Source organism: Labeo rohita, chromosome 5 (assembly GCF_022985175.1).
Source record: "Labeo rohita strain BAU-BD-2019 chromosome 5, IGBB_LRoh.1.0, whole genome shotgun sequence".
In the NCBI taxonomy this organism is placed as follows: Eukaryota; Metazoa; Chordata; class Actinopteri; order Cypriniformes; family Cyprinidae; genus Labeo; species Labeo rohita.
Window position 1 is genome coordinate 43,637,426 of NC_066873.1, and position 26,909 is coordinate 43,664,334.

Here is a 26,909-nt window from a genome sequence, read left to right on the forward strand (position 1 = left end):
ATTTCTCCTGTGAAAAAGTCATCTCGTTTCGGCACAGATCAAGCACCGTTTATAAGCCAAAATGGGTTTTGAAATATTGAATGTACCAGTCTGAAGCTTCATTGCCTTGTGGAGTGTTTTGGTGAAACTTTTGCTTGTCTTTCCATTACAGACTGTCTCTGAAAATTGAACCAGGGAACAGCTCGCCACGCATGGCCACATCCAAAGAAGATCTTGCAGGTAAGACAGCCTAAATGTCATCACAGTTTACTTCCAATATATTTGCATGTTTTTGTTGAAAGGGGTTTTGTCATGTACATTTTTATTACCTGCAGAATTGCTTTGCCATGAGGCCCAACTTATATGCAAGTACACTATTGTTCAAAAACTTCCTAAATGTTTTTTTGAAAGTACATTTTTATTATATGCTTTGCCATATATATGCAATATATATATGTTTATAAATATATATATATATATATATATATATATATTTTCCATTTATTTGATTAAAAATGCAATAAAAACAGTAATATTGTGAAATATTATTATGATTTAAAATAACTGTTTTCTATTTAAATATATTGTAAAATGTAATTTATTTCTGTGATGCAAAGCTGAGTTTTCAGCATCATTACTTTAGTCTTCAGTGTCACAGGATCCTTCAGAAATCATTCTAATATGCTGATTTGCTGCTCAAGAAACATTCAAAACAGTGATGGATGTTTTTCTATTCAGGATTCTTTGATTAGAAAAAATCAAAAGAGCATTTATTTGAAACCAAAATCTTTTGTAACATTATAAATGTCTTTACTCTTACTTTTAATCAATTTAATGCATCCTTGCTGAATAAAAATATTCATTTCTTAAAAAAAAAAGTCTTACTGACCCCTGACTTTTGAATGGTAGTAACTTACAAAAGACATTGCAGTCATTTTTCCCCAGCATCCCTTATGTTGTCCCTTCTGAATGAGGTCACTGGCCCCTGGTGGTTGAGTAAATGAAGGGCCAAGGGGCCCCGTCCTCTTTGACTCATTGAAAGGGCAAAGGGAACTGAATGTGGACTGAGAAAACAAACAGCGCATAAATGGCTCTCAACGGAGCCTTAATTTCAACATTGCAAATCTGCATCACATCACCACATGCAGGCATCAGTCATTGAGCTTAGAAAACATGATAAACCGCAGTCATTGAGCAACACTTTTAACAGCAAGCCACATCACCAGAGTTCTGCTGTTTTAAACTGGACAGTTTATGAACTATGCAGTGTAATTTTTGGTGCAGTTATGAAATTAACCAGTGTTTTAATTCCTAGCTTTTTGTTTGGTCATTGCATTTCCTACAAACCAATGCCAGTTGCTAAGTTTTGTTCCAGTTAATGAATCACTATGTAGGTACTGCTTCTTTTGTTCACCAAGGGTGCATTTATTTGATCAAAAATACAGTAAAATCAGTAATATTTTGAAATAATTTTACCATTTCACACAACTGTTTTCTATTTGAATATATTTTAAAATGTAATTTATTCCTGAGATCAAATCTGAATTTTCAACAGCACTACTCCAGTCTTCAGTGTCACATGATCCTTCAAAAATCATAATAATATGCCAAAAAAAAAACCTTTTTGCAACTTAATACTTTCATGGAAACCATTTTTTCCAGGATTTTTTTGCTGAAAACAAAATTCAAAAGAACAGCACTTATTTGAAGCAGAAGTCCTTTGTAACATTATAAATTTCTGTACTGTCTCCTTTTATTAATTTAAAGCATTCTTACTGAATATAAGTATTCATTTCTGTCAAAAAAAAAAAAAATTCTGATCCCAAATGTTTTAAGCAAAGTGTATGAGAGCTCTGAAAAGGTGTTTTATTAGCATCTCTGATATAAAATAAAATACTGATTTATTTATTTACTATATTTAGTTTACATTTTAAATGTATTTATTTACCGGTGTATGCTGTTGTTATATTGGTGCATGCAAATTCAAGTGGTTAAATGTTTAAGTAATATCTCATATATTTTAATTAAAAATATAGTTTAACTATATTTTGCGTGCATTTAAATAATTCTAATTCTCCAACAGTGACTCTTTGAAGTAATACTTCCTCTGATTATATTCAGTCCTACTCAGTCCTACATTATATTCATTTCTTTTTATCAGTCGTTTTTGGGTTAAAAGGCCTTTCTGATGGGCATTGTGGGATATATTTCATCAGAAATTGTATAATTACACATAATGTTATGTTTAGGAGTTTAATTTGCCATTAATTTACCGTGGTTAGTAATAATTTCATTTATAATAATTATAATAATTTTACGCATCATTTTTACTAGCCCAGATTACCTTGTGTGTTTTGGCCCAGTGCTCACATGAGCACATTTGTGCTGAAATTGAACAAACAATAGTGGATTAGCCTAAAGGACTGAATCATTTTGTGATCATCACATAATCGTTGACTCCTCTAATTGAGGTATAGTACATTTGGTTTATTCACTGCCAAAAACCGTTATGAGATTATTTTCTTTTGTGAATGTTAGCCATGTTATGAACATATAGGTGTGGATTTTTAGTTCTCTTTGCACCATTAAAACTCATACGTTGTAAATACTGTATGTTAGATGCTGGCACTGTAAAACGCTGCCTGGCTGTTGCCCGGTAGGTCTAGTCACGCGATGAGCCAACAGCAGTTTCCAATAATAATATAAGTTTTCTGTGAGTATCTTTGGTAAGCATTTGCTCCTGAGCTGCGTAACCAAATCTATAGGTTTCCATTTTCGTAAAAGTTGATGTTTGTCGGGTTTCCAAGGCAATCTGTAACCGTTCAGCCTCTCTTGCCATTGAATAACGCGTCTGTTCTTATTCCAAAGCCAGAGGTGAATGTCTATAACATTTGTAGTTATTGTAGTCCTAAAGTTTTTGATTGTTAAATAAAGACGTCAGCATTTTTCTCCTATGAAGCATCATGCCCATCTGAATATCGACACCAGATGATCTGACCGAGAGTAATATAACACAGTGGTCTGGGATACTGAGACCATTTGGCTTGTGATGTGTCATTCTTTCCTTTTCATTGTATTCTCGAATGCCAGTTTGACATGAAGCAATGTTTGGTGTATATATATATAATTTTCTTTTATTGAATGAGATGCCTGTGGCCACGTCTCAGCCATATGGTTACATCACAGCAAGGACTGGGCAGACGAGGTCTTTCCTAGAGTCTCGGGGTGACTGGCTGTTACATAACCTGTATTTGTGAAGACGTGCAGGCAAGGAAATGAGATCTCGCCACAGAACTCAGGCCAGAAAACAGAGCAAAACATGGAACAGCCGTTCAGACACAACTACTCTCTCTTTATTATGACTATTTTCCACAATCAAGAATCATTCTACATATACCTGGGATGTTTTTTGAGCACTACTGAAGTGTAAATGTGTATTTTCATCAGGTTAGATTAGATTAACTTTATTGATTGGCCAAAGAAATTCACATGTTAAATATACATATTGATGGATGGGTGATAGAAAGGCAGATATACCTACAGACAGAAACGGATCGATGATAGCATGACAGATGAATAGAAAAATGGAATCATGGATGAATGGATGATAGAACAATAGATGAGTAGAACAAGAGAATAATAGATGGATGCGTGGGTGGAGCGATGGATGGTACCTGAGTAGAATGCATATGTGTGGATAGATTATAGAAAGATTGATGGATAAAACTAGAGAGCACTGGATAGATGATAGAACAATAGAAGGATGGATGGATGATAGAACGATAGAGGGTTAGACTGGATGATGGATGAATGGATGGATGGATGGATGGATGGTTGGATAGATGACATTATGACAGACAAATATAAAAATGGAATGATGGATGCATGGATGGATGAATAAATAGATGAATAGTAGCTGAATAGAGCGATGGACGGATGAATGGTAGCTAAGTAGAATGATAGATGGATGATAGAATGATAGATGGATAGAAAAAAATAAAATGACAGACAAATATAAAAAATAGAAGGATGGATAGATGGATGGATAATAGAATGATAGAAGGTTAGACTGGATGGATGGATGGATGAATAAATAGATGATAGAATGGTAGCTGAACAGAGCGATGGATGGATGAATGGTAGCTAAGTCGAATGATAGATGGATGGATGATGGAATGATAGATGAATAGAAAAAATAAAATGACAGACAAATATAAAAATAGAATGATGGATGATAGAACAATAGAAGGTTAGACTGGATGGATGATAGAATAATAGATGGATAGAAAAAAATAAAATGACAGAAAAATAGAATAATGGCTGGATGATAGAATGGTAGCTGAATAGAACGATGGATGGATGGATGGATGGTACCTGAGTAGAATGACGGATGTGTGGATAGATGATAGAACAATAGAACAATGGATAGATGAGCTATAGAATGACAGATGGATGGATGGATGGATGGATGGATGGATGGATGATTGAATGATAGACATTTAGACTGGATGGATGGATGGATGGATGGATGGATGGATGGATGATAGAATGACAGATGAATAGAAAAATAGAAAGAACGATGGATGGATGGATGGATGAATGGATGATAGAAAGATAGAACAATGCATGAATGATAGAATGATAAAAGGCTGATGGGTGATAGAACGATATATGGATAGAACAATAAAAGAATGGATGGATAATAGAACAATAGATAGATGGATGGACAGACAGATATTGAAAAGAATGATTTAAATGTGTTTAGATGGGAAAGTCCATAAGCATACCTATCACTCTATGTCACTCAGACACACATAAACAATATTTCTCAAACACATCACTGTGAAACTATTATTATCTGGAAGCAGCCAGTTACATTCATGTTGGGAACAGCAGGTCTTAATCACAGACAGACCCGAGACAGAAATGTCTCTCCCTCACGTCCACAGCCTTGGATGTTATTCTTAGCTCTGCACATTGTGTTTCCCTGTCAGTGTTTAGTTGTGTATACATTTCTGTTCAAGTGTTTGGGTGAGTTTTACTCAGCAAGGGCACATTAAATTGATAAAAAAAATCATCAAAATTGATGACAGTGAAGACTTCTATTGCAAATAAATGCTGTGCTTTTGATCTCTCTGTCGATCAAAGAATCTGCATATTAGAATGATTTCTGAAGGATTATTTGACACTGAAGACTGGAGTAATGATGCTGAAAACTCAGCTTTGCATCACAGGAATAAATTACATTTAAAAATATATTACAGTAGAAATCAGTTATTTTGAATAGTAATAATATTTAACAATTTTGCTGATTTTACTGTATTTTTGAGCAAATAAATGCAGCCTTGGTAAGCATAAGAGTTATATGAGGCTCTAAAGTCACCTAAATCTCTCATTTAGTAGCAAAAACAAAAGAAACACATGCTGCTACATGAATTATGTTTCACATACAATCCAGTCTGACCCCCACACATGAACATATGTGGTTAAACACATGTATCAGCATGTACAGACAGGATGAGATTGATCGCTAACATGTACTGCTAAACTCAAAGCATATGTCTGCCATCTAATTCGCTTTTAATAAATTAAGAATGGAGAGCGATTTGGAGTCCGCAGGTACAGATGACACCAGACAAAGCACTTAGAAAACCTTCTTCTCCTAACAGCTTCTTGAATGATTTAGTACTAAACACTAAAGTAACATGTTGACTGTTAAATCATGTTAAAGTATGTTAACTGCTCTTGGAGCAACCCAGTGCAAAACCAGACAGAATTTCTTTTTTAAGGTGAGAGATCAAATGATTGACCCATAATTGCTTCCAGTGTCAGCTGTGCTCTAAATATTAGATAATTGATCATTAGCTGATTTAAAAAAAGGACCAAAGTGTATGAAAAAGCATGTCTTTCCAGTAGAACCTGCATAATGTCTCAGTTTGAGCCAGTAATCTGATCGCAGTAATGATGCAGCCGCTCTCTAGTTCCCAGAATACCGCCAGTTTTCCCTCTGATGCTTAATCTTTTGCCACATATTATTTCAAGGAAGCAAATCAATAATTAGAGATGAAATCAAGACATAACATGGCTCGGATTCGATCCTGAGTGTCCCAGAACCACTACTTTTTATGCAATCAAACATACTGTTTTACTTACATTGTAAGTAAAACATTAAAAATGAGAAGTTTTACAAATGCACAAAGCAAAACAACAATTTATTGGCATTGCAGAGAGTTTCGTTTTTTAGTTACTGAATAATTCATGTTGCTCTCAAATACTGCATATTTAAATGCATTAAAAATGACACAAAAGTAACTCCATACCACAGGGAACATGTTTAATGTTACATTTAATTGCTGTTCATTTTTAAAGATTCCGTGATTCCAAGGTTCTAATTCCATGATGCTCCAGAAACACCTGCGTCGAATCAAATCTCACCCCATCATGCCGTTTTCATTGTCAGATGGAATATCCGCTCAGAATGTGGCGTTCATTTCATGAGCTGGTTGTCAGACTCATTATTGAAGGTTTTAACAAGAACCAGGTGAAGATCATTTCCTAAACGTCCCACTGTGGCATTCGAGTATTTACATATTAGAAACACAGTGTAAAGCCGTCGTCTAACCCAGACTGGAAGAGACACGGTTTAAGGCTCCAGTCGCTCCATTAAATGTGTTTTCTGGTGTGTAAGTGTCTCAGCATGCTGTCTTACATTGTTTCCACTTTCCCATGATGCCTGAAGGTGTTTTTGTCCACTGTGGAAAACTCTGTTGAGTCGTTGAGTCTGAGACCGTCTGATTGCCTCTTTTGATGGGTTCGTGTGATGGGATATTGAAGTTTAAAGGGATTGTTCACCCAAACATGTACTCACCCTAATGTGCCTCCAAACTATGACTTACTTCATGATGTCATAAACATAAAAGAGTCATTGTTTGGAACAATATGAGGGTGCGGCATGGCCAAATTTTCATTTTTGGATTAATTATCGCCTTAAGTAACCAATGTCAAGTGTTCAGATTTTTCCCTTTGACCCAAATAACAGATATCCTCGATTTTCTCTATTTGGATAAAAGCATCTGCTAAATGCATAAATGCACATACAAATATGCTGAATTGCATCTGCACTATACACATCAAAGTATAATACTGTTAATTTTGAGCAACTAAAAGAGGAAACTTCTCTTTGCATTGCTAATGATTGTTTCCAAGATATTTTCCAAAAGAAAAAAAAAAAAAATGCTGTATGTGGAAATTGTTTTCGGTCATTGCAATAAAGCTGAAATAACGTTGAAATATTTGATGAAAAACTTAAGCCTAAATGTTCCCTCGACAACTAAGTTGAAGTAATAAAACTGTTAAAAACAAAGCTGAAATAAAAATAAATAAACGCTAAATAGAAAAAAAGACCATTTAAAAATAATAGTAAAAATGCATTAAAATGACAAAAAAATTACCAAAACTAAAATAAAACTGATAATATAAAAAGAAAAGCTAATTTAAAATATTAATAAATACTATAATAGTATATAAATAATACTGAAACAACACCGGTGCCATCTAAATGTAAAACAGAAATAAGATCAAACTAAATGGAAGCTAAATTATGGAGGGCCAAATTACTCAAAGTTAAATATTTAAATAAATGTTATGTTAAATAAATGATAGAAACGATTCATCAATGAAATATCGTTCTGCAGTTAAGTGTGTGTGTGTTTCACAGACAGCATTATACTCCAGCTGTCAACAATACGGCCATAGCTCGTGATGCGAAAAACATGAAAAAGGCACCTGAACTAGAAAGGCCAAAGAAATCGAGCTGGAAAGGTGATGCCCACTATTGTTGAGTGACGTGCCGACAACCGCCAACCTCAAAATGAAATGTGGAGGCAATAAGAAATGCAGAAATAAATGCGTAAATAAATAAATAAATATTTAAATAATAAATAAATAAATAAATGAATAAAGAAAATATTAAATAAATATTTAAATAAAAATACATTTAAAAAAAGTAAATATTTAAATAAATAAATAAATAAATAAATATTGAAACATTTATTTATGCTTTCAATAATTAAATTATGCTTTTAACGATTTATTTATATATTTCAACATTTATTTAATTATTTAATATTGAGTAATTTGGCCCTCCATATTATGATCATACTTAAACAAAAATTACAATAAAAATATAAAAATAAAAGCTAATTCAAAATATTAATGAATACTATGATATATAGATATATAATATAATATACAGTAAAAATGTAAATAAAAACTTAAAATATAAAAATATAAGCTGAATTAAAATATTAATAAATACTATAATGGCATATATATAATAAAAAAAAATAACCATGGTGCAATCTAAATGTAAATGGAAAATTAAAAAAAAAAAAAAAAAACTTAATTTTAATATTAATTGCAACTAATATAAATGACAAAAGAACATAAGTTGATAATACTTAAATTAAAATTACAATAAAAATATAAAAATAAAAGCTAATTAAAAATATTAATAAATACTATAATATATAGATAAAATGAAAATAACACTGGTGACATGTAAATGTAACCAGGAATAAAATAAAACTAAATGAAAGGTAAATAAAAGTATATTTTTAAAAAATAATAAAAAATTACAAAAGCACATAACAAAATGACTAATAGTAAAATTTTTATGAAAACTGAAAATATAAGATGAATTAAAATCTGAATAAATACTTAAATATATATAAATATTAAATATATAAATAAAAAAAATAACCGTGGTGCCATGGAAAAATAATAAAAATCAATAAAAACTAAATATTAGAGAACAACTAATATAAATGACAAAAGCACATAAGATAATAATACCCTAATAAAAATAAAAATGTAAAAATAAAAGCTAATTAAGAACCTTAAACCTATAAATTCTATAATATATAAATAATCCAAAATATAAAAAATAAAATAAATATAAAAATAAAAGTAAGCTAAATAGAAATGTTAAAATAATAAAAATAATACTTTATAGCACATAACAGAATGGCTTAATCTGAAACTATAAAATCTAAATATTTATAAATATTATAATAGTACATGAATACAAACACTAAATCACTAAAAACACTGGTTCACTAATGGCTCTAAAGTTCTAGAGCTACTTTTCACCGCGCAGTAGAAGAACATCACGCGAGCGAGGCTTTAGAAAGCATGTGATGACGTTCAGGAGCCGCCGTGACGCTCCATCACTGACTCACGGACGGGAACATGTGGATGCCGTTACTCTGGGGATCCTCTCTGTTTTCCTCTCTCCTTCTCTCTCATCGCTGCGTTGAATCTGTCTCCCTCAAGAGGACTAGAGAATGTTAACATTTGTGTTGCGGCTGTGATTGTTAAAGCAGAGGCTCTGCTGACAGAGTCTCCACGTGTTTTCTTTCATTATGTTTCATTGAGTGAGACGGTGAGAACAATCAGGCATGTTCAGAGAAAAACTCATTCTGCTTTTCCCTCTTTCTCTGTTCTTCCAGGTCCATCCGAGTTGTCTTTGTCGGTCAGGTATAATCGACGGCCCACTTGTCCTGATGCCACCGTGGGGGTTCATATTCCCACGCCACCGCCCTCACGTCACAGGAAGAGCCACAGCCTTGGAAACACGTCCGTTTTGTCTCTGTTTACATATACACACATACTTGCATACTATATTTAGATCAAAAGTTTGGGGTCAGTAAGATATTTTTGAAAGAGCTTAATACTTTTATTCAGCAAGTACACATTAAATTGATCAAAAGTGACAGTAAAGACATTTATAATGTTGCAAAAGCTTTCCATTTCAAATAAATGCAAATTTTTAACTTTATTTTAACTTATATTAAATAAATAAATGTATGTAAGTCATGCACTTGGAAGTACAGAGGATTTAAAAGCATACATGTAAAGCGCTTTTATTGCATATCTATTGCATATTTATATATCTAGAATTTTTTTTTGTACCAATGATATTTTAGTATCATTGAGATACTATAATAGTTTTTTATTAATATGTTACATTAGCTTTTATTTTTATGTAAACATTCTGGTAATTTTGCTGGGGTTTTTTTGACATTTTTTGTTGTATTTTATATAATTATATAGAACCACTGTAGTTTTTTTTTCTATATAAACCTCTGTAGTTGTTTTTCCCCAGTTTTAGTAGTTATTTTAGTAAATCAAGTTTACATTTTTTATATATTTTTATTTAAAATGCTTATTAAAATTTTTTACATTTATTTGATTTTTATTTAAATTTATTTACATTTTATTTACTTTTTTCATTTTTTTTCTTTATTTTATTTATTATATAATTAATGAAATAATATTACTGTTTTTACTGAAATTTTAATCAAACATGCAGCCTTGATGAGCAGTTGTTTTTTAGTAGTGAATTACAATTTTTATTTACATTTTTTACATTTATTCGATTTTTATTTAAATGTATTAATATTTATTTACTTATTTTTTGGTTTTTAGGTTTTAGTTTTTACATTAAAGGTGTTATATTTTTACATCATATTTTTATCTTGATTTCAGTTAAATCAAGTTTACTTTTTCTGTATTTTTTTTATTTACAGTTTTTATTTACATTTTTTTTAATTTATTTGATTTTTATTTAAATTTATTTACATTTTATTTACTTTTTTCTTTTTTGTCTCTTTTTATTTTATTTAATTAATTTAATTATTTACTTGGTTTTTAGGTTTTAGATTTTAGTTTTTACATTGAAGACACTGAAGACGGGAGTAATGAAATTATATATATATATATATTATATATATATATTAATTATATTTTACAATATATTCAAATAGAAGAGAGTTATTTTAAATTGTAGCAATATTTGACAGTATTACTGTTTTTACTGCAATTTTAATCAAACAAATGCAGCTTCCGTGAGCAGAAGAGACTTCTTTCAAGAACATTTTGAAGAATCTTACCAACCCCAAACTTGAGCACTGATGTAACTGTGTATTAAACAACAAATATGCATGACTTTTGCTTTTATTCTTTCAAGATTACTTCTCAATGGAAACTTACACGACAGTTTTCCTCAATCTCCTGCCTCATGATGGTTTTCTGACTCTCTCGCAGTATGATGTGGCATTTCGGTGTGGTGGAGAGTAAAAGTGCGACGTTCCCCATAGAGAAACCACGTCACCTGCTGGACGACAGCTTCCTAGAGTCCCAGAGTCCGGCGAGGAACAACCCACACAGCTCTTCCGTGTCTAACGGCATCTCTATAGGTAACAGCACAAGCTGATGGATTTTACCAAAGCCCTTCACATCGTATTTAAGGAATGTGCTGAGTTTACTGCATTTTAAGCATGTGTGGAATAATGTTAATTACAGCAGAAAATAATTTTGAATCAGCCTTCAGTTTAAAATGAATAAATAAATAAAAATATGGTTAAAGTAACACACTTGGAAGTACAGAAGCCCAGCATTCTGGATGAAATTAAAGGTGTTATATGTAATTTTTTTCGCTGTACTAAAGCATAAAAATACCATAATATGTTTGCATGCTAAGTTCACATAACATGTTTCTCCCAAAAACAAAGCTTTGAAATGCGTGTTCCGCATCGGAATGTCTGTTTTTTATTTTGATCCGTGTGACTCCGCCCACTGCTGGTTCACCCAATAGAATTTCAACACTCTGGGTTGCCAGCTAACAAAAAACACAGTATATTACAACCATGGAAACAATATTTTAAATTTGGTCTGCAGTACCCGTTCAACCACTAGCTGTCAATATAATATACCTTTAAAAGCATAAATGTGAAGCTTTTTTTATTATTGTTAAAGCACTTGCATGAATTAACCAAGTCATATTTATTTATGTAGTTCTTTTTACTCGCACTTACAAAGCAGCTTTACAGAAAATCAAAATGTTAATGTTTATTATATCATAATTTGTTATAGTTGCATTTAGTGGAGTTGGGCAAAAATATACAGTAGTTGCATTTTGTGACAATACAAGCAATCAAGCAGATATGCTATATAAAATAAATAGCCCTAATTTTAGTAATTTTGTGAGAAAATATGGCAGATATTTTTACTGTATTAGTATATATGAATGAATGAATGATCACATTTATATAGCGCTTTCATTGTGTATTGCTATACACCCAAAGCGCTTTACAATCATATGGGGGGATCTCTCTCAACCACCACCAGTGTGCAGCATCCACTTGGATGATGCGACGGCAGCCACAGGACAACGGCGCCAGTGCGCTCACCACACACCAGCTACAGGTGGAGAGGAGAGAGAGTGATAAAGCCAATTCAGTGAATGGGGATTATTAGGAGGCCATGATTGACAAAGGAGGGAATTTGGCCAGGACACCGGGGATACTCCCCTACTCTTTACGAGAAGTGCCATGGGATTTTTAATGACCACAAAGAGTCAGGACCTCGGTTTAACGTCTCATCCGAATGACGGTGCTTTTTTACAGTATAGTGTCCCCATCACTACACTGGGGCATTAGGACCCACATAGACCACAGGGTGAGCACCCCCTGCTGGCCTCACTAACACCTGTTCCAACAGCAACCTAGTTTTCCCAGGTGGTCTCCCATCCAGGTACTGACCAGGCTCAGCCCTGCTTAGCTTCAGTGGGTAGCCAGTCTTGGGCTGCAGGGTGAAATGGCTGTGGCCATATGTCACCCTGGACCATAAAACCAGTCTTAAGTAGCACTGTATGTTTTTAGCAATTGCCAAAAATGCATTGCGTAGGTCAAAATGATTGATTTTTCTTTTATGCCAAAAATCATTAGGATATTAAGTAAAGATTATGTTCTATAAAGATATTTTGTAAATTTCCTACCATAAATATATCAAAAATTAATTTTTGAGTAGTAATATGCATTGCTAAGAACTTCATCTAGACAACTTAAAAGGCGATTTTCTCAATATTTTGATTTGTTTTTTTGTTTTGTTTTTGCACCCTCAGATTCCAGGTATTCAAATAGTTGTATCTTGGCCAAATATTGCCCTATCCTAACAAACCATACATCAATGTAAAGCTTATTCAGCTTTCAGATAATGTATACATCTCAATTTCAAAAAATTTACCCTTTATGACTGGTTTTGTGGCCCAGGGTCACATATGTGCACTTTATATGAGTGTACTGTCTGTATGAATAAAGATGGGTATAATGTTTCATATATGCATATAGTTGTAAGATGACATCGTTTACATTTTGCAGTATAAGCAATGATATAAACAAATGATTTTCCGTGCCATATTAATTGGCTTTACGTATTTATACTATACGTATGCATTATAAAAACCTAAAACGGATTCAATAAAACTTAATAGTAATTTGATCTGTAAAGATTTAAATATGCGTTTTTGAGGTGGGACTACTGTACTAGGTTGAGTGGTCTTCTGCTTATGTGTTTCTGATGTAATTCATGAGAACAGATTTCTTGCATCATTGCATGTATTGTGCAAAAGGAACAGAACACTATTATGTCACCATGGCAACAGAGTTGAAAGACTAAATATAACTACACAGAGAAAATCAGATCACATGCAAACTCATGCAATAAAGTCTTATGCCTGTCTGTGTTTTTTTTTGTAAGTGCAAGTCTTCCATAGTAACTGCATTATTATAACTGTTTTTGCTTTTTAAGGAAATGAAAGACAAATCAAAATAATTTTGTGTTATTAACATTATCCCACAGCTAATTTTATATTGAACCCAGAATACATTTCTGATCCTGGATGCTGATTGGTCAGTAACATGACCCATGACCCAACAACACTGCACAGCAACCAATAGAGACCAACTATTAACATTAGATTATCTAAAAACCTAAATTGTCAACTAAATGTCATACTGCTGCTAATAGATCTAATTGAATTAATAAAATGTATGTTTTCAGTTATTTAAATATAATTGTTTTGCAGCCCCAGTGAGGTTGTACTCTACTGCCTAGTACCGTATTGTTTCATTACCACTGTCAATGATGAAGGAGCATTTGATTTGTACGCTCATGAAAATAATTGTGAGGTTTGTTTGGTTTGTTTTATCAGGCAGCAGTCAGAGTTCGTTCTGTGATGATCTTTCTCCAGGAGTCGAGAGGTGAGATTTTCTCGCATATTTGTGACTATTTCATGCTGTAAGTTAAAGTGATTTTTTTGTTTTTGTTTTTTGTTTTAATATGAATGACTTTTATGACTATTAGCTCAGTGGTGCTAATTGTTTTTGTTGTTGTTCATTTATCGTTTCCAGTTATAAATGTTTATAAATGTTTAACATCTATTTATGTCCATTCTACAGAAAAACACATAGATATGCGTACAAATAGCAAAACACAGTAACACAGCTACTGAAACAGAAATTGATTTCAAACAGTTGAAGCTTTAAAGAGATAGTTCACTTGAAAATGAAATCATTTATTCACCCTCATGTTGTTCCAAAATCATGTGACTTTCTATCTTCTGTGACACACAAAAGGAAACGTTTATTAGATATTCACATAAAAGCCAGTGACCAAGACTTTTCAAGCTCCAAAGAGGACACAAAATCACCATAACAGTGATCTTCTGCACTAGTCTTCAGTCTTTTCTGTAGTGAATTCAGAAGACTTTTTACACAATTGCACAAGTCATATGTGCTTTGAAATGAAGTTGAAAGTCATCGTAGTACTTTATATTTGTTTTAATTGCATGGAGAAAATGTGGTGAGTAAATGATGACAATTTTCATTATGTGAACTATTCCTTCAACATCTGGGCAGATTCAGTGATTTTATTCAATGTTCGTTTAATTCTGTCAGTGAGAGCCTGTGTACGTACATTAGGCCTGAATTTAAAGAAGTCCACTTCCAGAACAACAATTTACAGATAATGTACTCACCCCCTTGTCATCCAAGATTGTCATGCCTTTCTTTCTTCGGTCGTAAAGAAATTAAGTTTTTTGAGGAAAACATTTTAGGATTTTTCTCCATATAGTGGACTTCTATGGTGCCCCGAGTTTGAACTTCCAAAATGCCGTTTAAATGCAGCTTCCCAAATGCAGTTGTAAACGATCCCAGCCAAGGAAGAAGGGTCTTATTTAGCAAAACGATTGGTTATTTTCATAAAAATAATACTATTTATATATTTTTTAATGTCAAACGCTTGTCTTGCCTTGCTCTCCCTAAACTCTGCTTTTTTCCGGTTCATGACAGTTAGGGTATGTCGAAAAACTCCCATCTCATGTTCTCCCTCTCCCACAACTTCAGAATTGTCCTATATCGCTGTTTTACCTTTTTTGTTAAGGATGTTTGATCTTCTTTGCATGTTCACTTTGTAAAGACTGGGTTGGAACTTCTGCAGCGATGTAGGATGATTTTGAAATGATTTTTGAAGTTGAGGGAGAAAATACGTTTGGAGTTTTTCGACATACCCTAACTGTCTTGAGCCAGAATACACAGAGTTCAGGCAGAGCAAGACAAGACAATAAAAAATTCGGTCCCAAATTTTTATCAGTTTTATTAGTAGTCCACTGTATGAAGAATTTTTGAGTATAATATGTCACAGTTTACTTTACTTTGCTATCCCCACTTACATAAATGAATTATAGTGTCCTGTACCCACTAGTAAAAAAATATCAACAATTATATCTGGTGCCCAAATAATTTTTGGCTTGACTGTATATCACTTTAAGTTCATTAGTTTGTTTATGTTAAAACTGTATAGTCCAAATTATAGGTGCAATTCAAATACATGCATTTACATGTAAGCCTAAATCATTTAGAGATCTGTAGTATGAGTATCAGTTAAACTCATTGTGGCGAATGTGCAAACAGGGGCCGCATGTACGCGACTCTGGGCCCTAACTGGAGGGTTCCACTCCGCAGCTCCCCCAGAGGCCGCAGCCATGCCCACAGGTACAAACCCCTACCTGGGTCAAAGGTCACCTTCTCCATTCCTCTGGGCCATCGGTTTCACCTGTCTCGGCATGCAGCGTCTCCTCTTTAACATTCCAGTTTCCTTCTCTTGTCTGGTTCAGTCTGAAGACTCTCATGTCTGTCATCTGTTCTCTCTTTATTCAGACATCAGATTGTCATCATTTCAGGATGGTTATAGAACAGAATTACTGTATTTATAGAAGAGAAAGCTCTGATCCAAAACCTAACCAGCTGACTTGCGGTCCACTCTCCTTTCTACCTGGATGGCTTCCTTTGGCATCCTAGCTAGTACATGGACAGCACTCAGATAGACATTCACATGCAAAGTTTAGAAAACAACCATGTCAAAAATGAATAAATAATAAAATAAAAAATAACATTAATCTAATTAAATAAACTGATGAAAACAAACGGTAGCAATTAGGTTAAAGTAAATAAATAAATAAATAAATATAAATAAATATATTAAAATAATTAAATGAAAATAAATAAACTAACAAATTAGGTTAAAGTAAACAAATAAATAAATATGAATAAATAACAACAGTTAAATGAAAATAAATAAACTAACAAATTAGGTTAAAGTAAACAAATAATAAAATAATAGATTAAAAATAAACTAACAGTTTGTTAAAGTTTATTGTCACAAGCACAAATGCTGTTCTTTTTATCCTTTTATTGATCAAAGAATCCTGAAAAACAATATTAAAGTTTCCAAAAAAAATATATATATATATATATATATATATATATATATATATGTATATGTATGTATGTATGTATGTGTGTATATATATATATATATATATATATATATATATATATAAATAATATTTTCAACATTGATAATAAATTAGCATATTAGAATGATTTCTGAAGGATCATGTGACACTGGAGTAACAGCTGACGAAAATTCAGCTTTGCATCACAGGAATAAATTATATTTTAAAGTATATTAAAATAAAAAACATTATTTCATATCGTAATAACATTTTGCAATATTACTGTTTTTTTCTGTATTTTTGATCAAATAAATGTAGCCATGATGAGCATAAGAAACGTCTTTAAAAACTATTAAAAATGTTTTTTTTTTTTTTTTTTTTGTTTGTTTTTTTTTACCCCCTAAATATGTCATCTGCATGCTACCATGTTTGGCCATAAGTACTCATGTCATGTATGCACCATTTCAAAACAAATCAAATTTAAATAAATAAATAATACATCCAAACAGTATGTTTAGTGAACAGTTTAGTGATTAGGGGGAAAAAAACCTAATATATTGTAATAGAAACTAATAATGTTCCAAGTAATATTTTATACATATTTAATTTTGATAAACCTTGGTATATTGGATGCTTTTATTCAAAGAAAAGCTGGATATCCAGAAAGCAGTGCAAGTGTGATGCAAATGAGGAGACTCCACTCAATAGTGATTGTATAAAATGATTGATTTCTAGTCATTCAAAAGTCATAAAACCATATATTTTTATGTACACTAAAATATATCTGGATATATGCAAATATATCAGTAGTTTAAGAGTGTAGGGAGATGGGGTAGTGCAGGTCTTTATTGGAAACTCCGATATTAACTGGTATTTTAAACAAGTCAAATATTGCATAAAAAAGCTTTTTTGTGTTAAATCATTTAGAACTTGAGGAGTTTGGCATGAATAGATTATTTTAAAGGCTGCATTATACTGTTTAATGCATCCTACATTGGCAGCTCAGTAGGTTTTGAAACAGAGCCGATATCTTGTGGGGTGTTTGCCGGGTGAAGGGGGACATCAATGCTGTCTTTACTCTCTCAAACTCACACTTCACCTCAGCCTCAGCCTGAGCTCTCCTGCAGCTCCGTCACTTCCTCACATCAGATGTGAGCTGGAACGTCTGCTCTCTGAGGCCTCATTACATGCTTAGAGAAGCAGCAATCACCGTGTGTCAACTGAGCGCTCCACACGCCATGCATAAGTTAGTTGTTGTTGTGAAGGTGTTGAGCTAATGTGATTCCCTCTGTGCAGTCCGTCACTAGCAGAGACCAGTCTGGCTCATGGAGAGTCAGGTGGAGTCACAATGGAGGGGGCGCTGAAGAGGAAAACCCTGCTGAAGGAGGGCAGGAAACCCAAGGTGAACGGGAAAGGAACAAAACTGTATTTAAATATTTTTCAGCATTTGCCAGTATTCATACAGAAAGATATTTTTGCATTTGTTTTAAAATGGTGCATATATGACATGAGTACTTATGGCCAAACATGGTAGCACGCAGATGACATATATTTAGGGGGCCAACATATACTTGATGCTCTAAAGTTTGGGATCAATTTGATTTTTGATGAAAAATACAGATATTGCTAAATGTTATTACAATATAAAATAATGTTTTTTATGTTAATATATTGTAAAATATAATTTATTCCTGTGATGCAAAGCTGAATTTTTGTCAGCTGTTACTCCAGTCTTAAGTGTCACATGATACTTCAGAAATCATTCTGTTATGCTGATTTATTATCAATGTTGAAAACATGATAACATTGATATGTTAACATTTATTTTTTATATATATATTTTTTGGAACCTGTGATAGTTTTTTCAGGATTCATTGATCAATAAAAGGATAAAAAGAACAGCATTTGTTTTAAACAGAAAGGCTTTCTAACAATATACACTACTGTTCAAAAGTTTGGGGTCAGTACATTTTTTTTTTTTTTTTTTTTTTTTTTTTTTTTTTTAAAGAAATTAATACTTTTATTCACCAAGGATGTGTTAAATAAATAAAAATGATAGCATAGATTTACATTGTTAGAAAAGATTTATATTTTGAATAAATGCTGTTCTTTTTAACTTGTTATTCATTAAGAATCCTGAAAAAAGAATCACAAGTTCTCAAAAAACATTTGGCAGCACAACTGTTTACAACATTGATAATTCTAATAATAAATCAGCATATTAGAATGATTTCTGAAGGATCGTGTGACAGCTGATGAAAATTCAGCTTTGCAAAACAGGAATAAATTATATTTTAAAATATATTAAAATAAAAAACATTATTTTATATTGTAATAACATTTTACAATATTACTGTTTTTTTTCTGTATTTTAATAAATGCAGCCTTGATGAGCATCAGAGACTTTTGAGCGGCAGTGCAGGTATAATGAAATATAATTCAAAATATAATCTTATTTACTATATAAAAAAATATTTTATAATATTCATAATAATATTTGTATTTTATTTTAATATGTGCATTTTATTTTTAACAGTGTAACATTTGGAATTAATATTATAAATATGATTACACATAGACAATATAAACATTTCATCAAATGCAACTTATTTGATTGTATGTTCATGGATTGAAATATAAAGAGGGCAAAGATATAAATAAATGTTTTTAAAATGTATATTTTCAAGAACATTAATTTAAAAAATATGTTGGATAAATATATTTTGAAACATATTTTAGCAGATACATTTTTGGCCCTTTTTTTTTTGGATGTAACAGATAATAACTTTGAGATGTTATGCTGATATATTGATTTGTCCAAATGTACTTTACAAACGAGAAGTATGCAGCAGGGAAAAGTTTGTAACTTTTCTTTGATTTGATAAATGTTTCATGAAATGTGTGTCCCTGTGGCTTTGAATGAACTGAATATTTGATGCAGCTGCTCCATCTAGTGACCAACACGTACAAGCACAAAACAACATGTTTCTTCATTGATTTTCTTTGAAACAGTGTATCTAAAAATAAAATTCCAAAAGATTTCTATACATTTGCATTATGCATTTGACAGATGCTTTTTTTTTCCAAAGCGGGTTAAATTGCATTTAAAGTAAACATTTAGTTCATGCATTCATTGATGTCAGTGGTCCCATGCTCTCATTTGAGCTACAGGAATTTCTCTAGATATCACATATGTTTATATAATCATAGGGAGTATTGCCCAGCTCACTTGTATAGTTCATGTCATTCTGAGTTGAGTTTGCATCATGGATTGTTTGCTTTATTTTGTTTTTTCAGCTGGCATCATGGACGCGGTACTGGATCACACTTTGTGGTTCCACTCTCATATTCTACGGATCTAAAGCTCTGCGAGCCACAGAACGGAAACATGTGAGTGATGCTAAGAATCTCACAGCAATCCCATATTTTATAAATTAAAAAATAAATATATTGTTACGTTATTTATTTATTTATTTATTTTTGTAATTTAATAAATTTATTTTATTTATTTTAAATAAATAAAAAATGTAAACATTATTGGAGAATTTTAAGGGAAAAGAATCATTTGACATGAAAATAACATTTTATGAAATCTTTCTCCACATAACATAGTACAAGTCTTCACCATGTAAAAAAGTGTCTGTTCTGGGCTGGATGGTGGTGCTGCCGGATGATCCGGCTCAACCCAACATCTTTCAGCTCAATGATCCTGACAAAGGTAAAACTGATTCCCTAAGGGTTTCCTTTTGTGCTTTTATATGTGTTATATGGCACTCCTCACTAAATTACAAAATTGTTCATTGTTAAATGAATTATAGTTTTAATTATAGTTAATTTTTTTTAAAAAATAACTCAAGCAAAGTCTGTGTTTCTCAGGGAATGTTTACAAGTTTCAGACTAGCGATCGCTTCACTGCGATCATGTGGCACAAACACCTGGAGGAGGCGTGTCGGAGAAGAAGACCTCAGGTATCAACAACTATTGATTCATTTACTTCCGTGTGATAGGACTGAATGATGTGACCAAAATCTTATTCACAATAATAGCACAGAGTTATTTTTGCTAGAAGTTCAAACAAACAAATATGGACACAAATTCAAGTGATTCAGAAATCAAATTATGCATAGCAAAAAGTCTGGAATCAATGTAAAAGCAGTGTCACATTACAGAAATCTTGGGATCAAATGTTTTAACACTAGATTTGAACTTTAATGTTCAAATATGTTATTTATAATAACATAATTTATATACATATATGTGCACTATTTAAGTTAAAAAATAATGCTTTTTAGCAAATCTTAAATTAAAATAAAAAATTTATGCTTTTATTGAGCAGTGATGCTTTAATTTCTTTCATTTCTTTACTGACAGTAAAGACATTTATAATGTTACAAAAGATTCTTTTGAACATTCTATTCATCAAAGAATCCTGAAAAATAAAATGTATCACAGCACAGCATGAAACAGCACAGCCTTAAAGGAGTCATCGGATACAAAGTTCATTTTTACATGCTGTTTGAACATTACTGTGTGTTGGCAGTGTATGTACAAAACCCACAGAGGCCTCTTCCACGATAGTTGATTGACATGAGCGTCTTACCTCAGATCAGCTGTAACAGTCCGACCTCCATTGTTTCGATGCCGGAGCAGTAGTGATGGGCCGTTCTTGAACGATTCGTTCATTTTGAACGAATCTTTAATGTGACTCGGGATGAACGAGTCGTCTCGGGGAGTGATTCATTTAGTCGCGCATGCGCAACATCCTATTAGGTTCTGTACTGGAGTTAGTTCACCTGTTTCAAGTCTTCAGGTTTTCACCTTATGGGGCTGTCAGGTGATGAACGAACGACTCAAACCCGAAATCTTGTCCGATAAGAGGCGAGGTGAGCGAATCATAGACTAAAGACCCAGGTAAACAATGAATTAATATTTTCTGTTTCTTATAGCATTATAGTTTTGTTTTGTTTTAAGTGTAATCAACGTTTGTGTAAGCAGTAGATGTGTTAGGGAGGTAACAGGTAACATTTTAATTATATTTTGCTAAAATGAACGAAATGACTCAAAAAGATTTGTTCATTTTGCTGAACGAGACTCAAAGGTCCGAGTCGGTAAAATGATCTGAACTTCCCATCACTACGGAGCAGGGATGTAAATTAGACAAGAATATTTCAGATTGAGCGATTGAGGTGTTGTGTTGCTGGATGTAATAATGAACATAGTGGTCGTCATTTACTCCTGACATCTGAGCCGCTGAAGATGCAGTGGATTACATTTGTTTGTGAAGGGAATGCGCCTCCCGATCTACATATATCCGTCTATGTTCACGTGAATCGTTCGTGATCCAGCTTCACTTACAGCAGAAGTGAGTATAAGGGGTTTTTTATGAATCTTTGCGATCGCCTTCCTAATAACATGCTAGTTAGCAAGTTTAGCGGCTAAACACGGCTAAATGCGGCTAAAGTAAACAGGCTCATTACTTCACAGAGAGAAGAGAGGGGCGGGGCGAGCAGAGCTCATTAACATTTAAAGCAGCCTCGACCAGAACAGGATGATTTTTGCAGAGCTGATTTTGGCAAGGTAAAAAAGGTGTTATTTACACTACCATTGAAAATTTTTAACCAAAGCATGTTATAGACTTTTCATTTAGACCCTAAAGAATCATATCAACTTGTGGAAAATGGGCATCCGATGACCCCTTTACCATTGATAATAATCATAAATGTTTCTTGAGCAGCAAATCAGCATATTAGAATGATTTCTGAAAGATCATGTGACACTAAAGACTGGAGTAATGATGCTGAAAATTCAGCTTTACATCACAAAAATAAATGACATGTTACAATATATTCACATAGAAAACAATAATATTTTACAGTATTACTGATTTTACTGTATTTTGATCAAATAAATACAGCCTTGGAAAGCATAAGAGACAAAAATCTTACATTTTTAAAAGGTAGTTTATGTATGTATTTATATTAATTGATATGTATTTAATATTATGGAGAAAAAAACCTTTTGAGCTAAAATTTTTAAAATGAGTTTGTAATGCATCATGTTGAACAACTAAACTACAGTTGCAATTGCACAATGCTGTAATTGCTCTTTCCATTCTTGTAGATACCAGCGAATCTCATGTCGTTTGAGTAAACAGACTTGTGTAACTCTTGCCTGAAGACATTTATAATGTGCCAAAGGCCTTCAGAGATCGAGAAGAATGTGTTTGGTTCAGCAAAAGGATGAAGAAAGAGCAAAAATCCTTCATTATTGAAGAGTCCACTGAGCCAAAGGACTCGCTCTGATCCACTGGCCCTCCAAGAGCCCGACGGACAAGTCTAACACTAGGAAGTCTGTTACAGAGCCGGAACCGGAGGTTTGCGCACTAGTATGTGGTAGGAAGAGAAGTGAATTTGAAATTTTGCCCGTTCCAGCTCCATCATGTCTTTTGTAGAAGACTTTTGGATCTCAAAGTGTTTGTGTGGCTTCAGTGAAGTACGTTATGGGAATTAAATTAAACAGAAGCTTGAGATGAGCATTTTTCTGGTGATATAAGTGAGGAAAGAGAAAACATGCCGCCTGTAGCAGAAAACTAAAAAAAGCCAAACTAACAGGCGTTTGCTCCCACAAACAAACCATAGCTGAAGACCTAAACCAGCTAATGATACTCACTGGTTAAGAGTGGTTTAGTTCCAAACTAATCATATCTCCTTTCAGCACAGTGGTTTTCATTTCTGGTTAATGTTATGATGTGATCATGAAGACGGACGGTGCTGATTGAAGAAGGTTTGTGAGTGTGACTCGTTTACATCAGGGACTCTGAATCCAGTTTCTGTTTTACTCATTTTATACTCATGAAAGCTTGTTTTGGGCTCTAAGTATTAAATTATTACACCGTTCCTGTCAAATGAAGGTTTAGTCCACAACTCACAACTTAAACCAGCTGAAATACAGGCATGTCATATAAAAGCAAGGAGTTTGTGTTTGTTACATCTGATAGGGTTCCTTGTACATTAACAGGACAATACAATTTTTATAACACGTAACACGATCAGTTAATAAAAACAAAGGTTTGTTTTCCATTTAGTCCATTTCACAAAAACAGGAACTGCTTCTTTTGATGTGCATCATCTTCAAAATCCTAAACATTTACAGTAACTTACTGGACAAATCTCACAAAAGCTGTCAAAAACTTGTTAAGGTCATATTTTACCCCAAAATGAGCAGAAGGAAATAAGCAATAATATTTTGCTTAAAGAAAATTAAGTTGATTTTTCATATTTTGGCATTATTTTCATGACAATTAAGCACATTTAGCTATTAAATTCTCATTACTGTAATACAAACAAAAACACATTATATAAATCTGTAATATTTATACATCACAGTCATATTTACTGTACTGCCTTTATGCTTATGGATTTTTAATGCACTTTTTTATATTTTAATACAGTTAAACTGTGCTTAAAATGACCTTGAAAATAATGTCAAAGCTTTTAAAAAATAGATAGAAAAGTAAAAGTTCTATTTTCTTTATGCAAAACATAATTCCTTATTTATCTTTTGATTGATCTGGATATGTTTTTGTTAGGTCACAAGCGTCATCGGAGCAGCTGCATGTTTGCAACCTGATCGAGTACTGATTTTGAAGAGATAACTACTCTTTTATGTCTATTTTTATCAGTTCAACTATGAATGTGAAACATCTCACTGAGATGCTCATTCAGATCGAGTGAAGGAACAGAAGTGTAGTTTTCTGTAGTTTATTTCCCATATTTCGTTCTGTGCAGGACTGATGAGTGTAATGAAGTTTGGCGATAATGTGTGTGAGTTTTAAGCGTGTTTGTCTTTGAATGAAGTTTAACTCTTATAGAGCTGCGGTGCGTCTGTCACTAAAGGAGAAACCACTGTCAGTCTGTAATACTGAACACACAATCCACATGTACAACATCTCATCCATTCAGATCAGCTTCAGAAATCTGACACCAAGCAGAATTAGAGGAATCATTCACTCCAGAATGACATTTCTGTCATTATTTGCTCCCTCTCATGTCATTTGAACTCCATATGACAATTCAACCCCCCAAAATGATAAAAATACAGTTTTGTGTTTGTACTTGAAATATTACACAATATTATAGTGGGTCACAGTGACCTGTAACATGAAAAAGTGCATAAATATTCTTAAAAATGTCTCATTTTGTGTCCTAATTATACAAAATTAATCATACGGGATTGGAAGTACATGAAGACAAGTAAAAATGATAAAATGTTCATTTTGGGATAAATTGTCAGGTTTCTGTAAAACACTCCTCGCTTCACACAGTCAACTGACTCTTGATAGTGATTATTAGTTATTTGTTGAGAGTATTACTTATCTAGCATCAGTTTTTCCTTTCTGTATATGAATTCAGCTTTAAATAGGCCGCTGTTTTTGTTAAAGAGAAGCTTTTTCTTCACGTGAGGATGTCGGAGCGAAACACACATGTACAGCTGCACTGCATGTACGTTATGTTTGTTTCTGCTGGAACTGTGAATGAACTCTTGTTGTGTTGCCATGTAAATATGTTGCTAAATTATTTCTTGTTTGCCATCGTGATACATCGCGGTTTATCAGCTAAAAGGCTGATTCTTCTGTACAAACATTAAATGCCAGTGAACACACGGTTGTCTTGGTGTATGATTTGTTTTCACATATCATTTGACTTTTAGGAAGTTAAATAGGATTTTATTTTGATATTACTGAGTATATTATCAGTAGTTTATGAGGGGGAGAAAGGAATTTGGATATATTGGTGTTTAGCATGCTTTAATAATGTCTATGGGTGCAAACTAATAGTTACAGATATCACAAAATATTAAAATTATTAGTAATTAATATAGCATTATTTCCTCACATTTTGCACATCTTAGTTTCATAGGCACAACATTTCCAGCGAACATAAGATTAAGCAATCTGATACATACACAGTTCATATTTTATTAACACCCTCAGACAACGCTTAATGCAACAAACATTGATCATAACGAACCATTTCACGAGTTTGCCTGCCCATCCATTCCTGATGGGCAATGATAAACAAACTTGGCTTACTGTCCTTAATGGAGGCTCAAACCCGAGGCTCGGTTTGAGCGCCGACTTCAACCCCCCATTGCGATATTACCTAGAGGGAAAATAACAGAAATAGAGGAGGAGAAGGGGAGGTGGAGGGATGCCGGAAGAACTGAGGCTGGGATGGTGCAATGAGAGCTGCTTATATAGGCTCGTAATGATGATTGACAGGACTGAATGATAAGGCTCCTCCCAAACCTACGTTACAAATCTAGGCAAATAGAGTAATTTGTCATCTCTACAAACAATGATTCGGATATGGCATAACGAATCTCTGATCTGTCTTTTACTGTGTCAACTCAAGGACATTACATCAATGTCAAACATTAAGTCAAATTTTTGTGCATTTTTAGGTGATTTAAGTGAAAGTCTGTGGTTGTCATTTTGTCACTATAGATGACACAGAGTTGCTGACTTGCTTACAAATGAAAATATTTAAAGGCAATTCATGATGGAAGAAATCAGCGTTTATGACTAATTTCATTGACTGAAAGAATTACCCCTGGTGAAAAAAACAGCATATGCTGGTAGGTATGTTTTGATGCTGGGATGCTGGTTAGGTAGGTTTTGATGCTGGTTTAAGCTGGTCCTTTGCTGGTTCATGACCAGCAAAAACCAGCAATATTTCGTATTCTACAGTAGTTACACTTGTACATTTTGCACCCAGAAGTACAAAAGCACTTCATTTTGTATCGAATATCCTAAACCTAAAACGTTTAATTCCCTTTATGGCGTACATGCAGCCGACTGAAGGTTGGGTTAGGGGATAGAATATAACATTTGGTCAGTATAAAAGTAATAGAAGTCTATTATGGGGTTATTTTAATGACAAATGTCGAGAGCGCATTATTGTAGCGCGAAAGTAGATTAATACAATGCGCGAGCGCGAATCTCTCCGCTCGCACGCGGATTTCCTTTGCTCTCGCACAAAACCGAACGCGCGCTCTCAGATTCACGCTGCTCTCGCCCAGAGAGATTGTGCGCACTTAAAATGTCTCTCTCCTCTCTCTCAAAGTGTGCGTGTGCGCGCTCAAACTGTATCCTATGCACTTGCAAATCTCTCCGTGCTCACTCGCTATAAAATATTTATTTTATTTATTTTATTTATTTTTTTATTTTTTATTTTTTTTGATGCATTTGCAGACAATGCAATTATCTTTAACTGTCATATAACTGTATATTCAC

At 33.1% G+C, this 26,909-nt stretch overlaps 1 protein-coding gene across 5 annotated transcripts in view; it reads left to right on the forward strand.

Moving 5' to 3' along the window:
* Window positions 1-25,277, forward strand: part of LOC127165467 (ras-specific guanine nucleotide-releasing factor RalGPS1) — a 159,409-nt gene extending 134,132 nt beyond the window's left edge. For 4 of the 5 annotated variants that reach the window (XM_051110126.1, XM_051110127.1, XM_051110128.1 and 1 more), the window contains exons 11-20: window positions 152-219; window positions 9,489-9,615; window positions 11,086-11,237; window positions 14,033-14,081; window positions 15,792-15,872; window positions 17,912-18,017; window positions 19,913-20,005; window positions 20,228-20,333; window positions 20,492-20,583; window positions 22,736-25,277. In XM_051110126.1, the coding sequence (XP_050966083.1) occupies window positions 152-219; window positions 9,489-9,615; window positions 11,086-11,237; window positions 14,033-14,081; window positions 15,792-15,872; window positions 17,912-18,017; window positions 19,913-20,005; window positions 20,228-20,333; window positions 20,492-20,583; window positions 22,736-22,765 (904 nt within the window). In that variant the 3' untranslated portion in view covers window positions 22,766-25,277. The remainder of the gene's footprint in view (window positions 1-151; window positions 220-9,488; window positions 9,616-11,085; window positions 11,238-14,032; window positions 14,082-15,791; window positions 15,873-17,911; window positions 18,018-19,912; window positions 20,006-20,227; window positions 20,334-20,491; window positions 20,584-22,735) is intronic. The other variant, XM_051110130.1, reaches the window with a different exon arrangement.
* The last annotated feature ends 1,632 nt before the right edge of the window (window positions 25,278-26,909 follow it).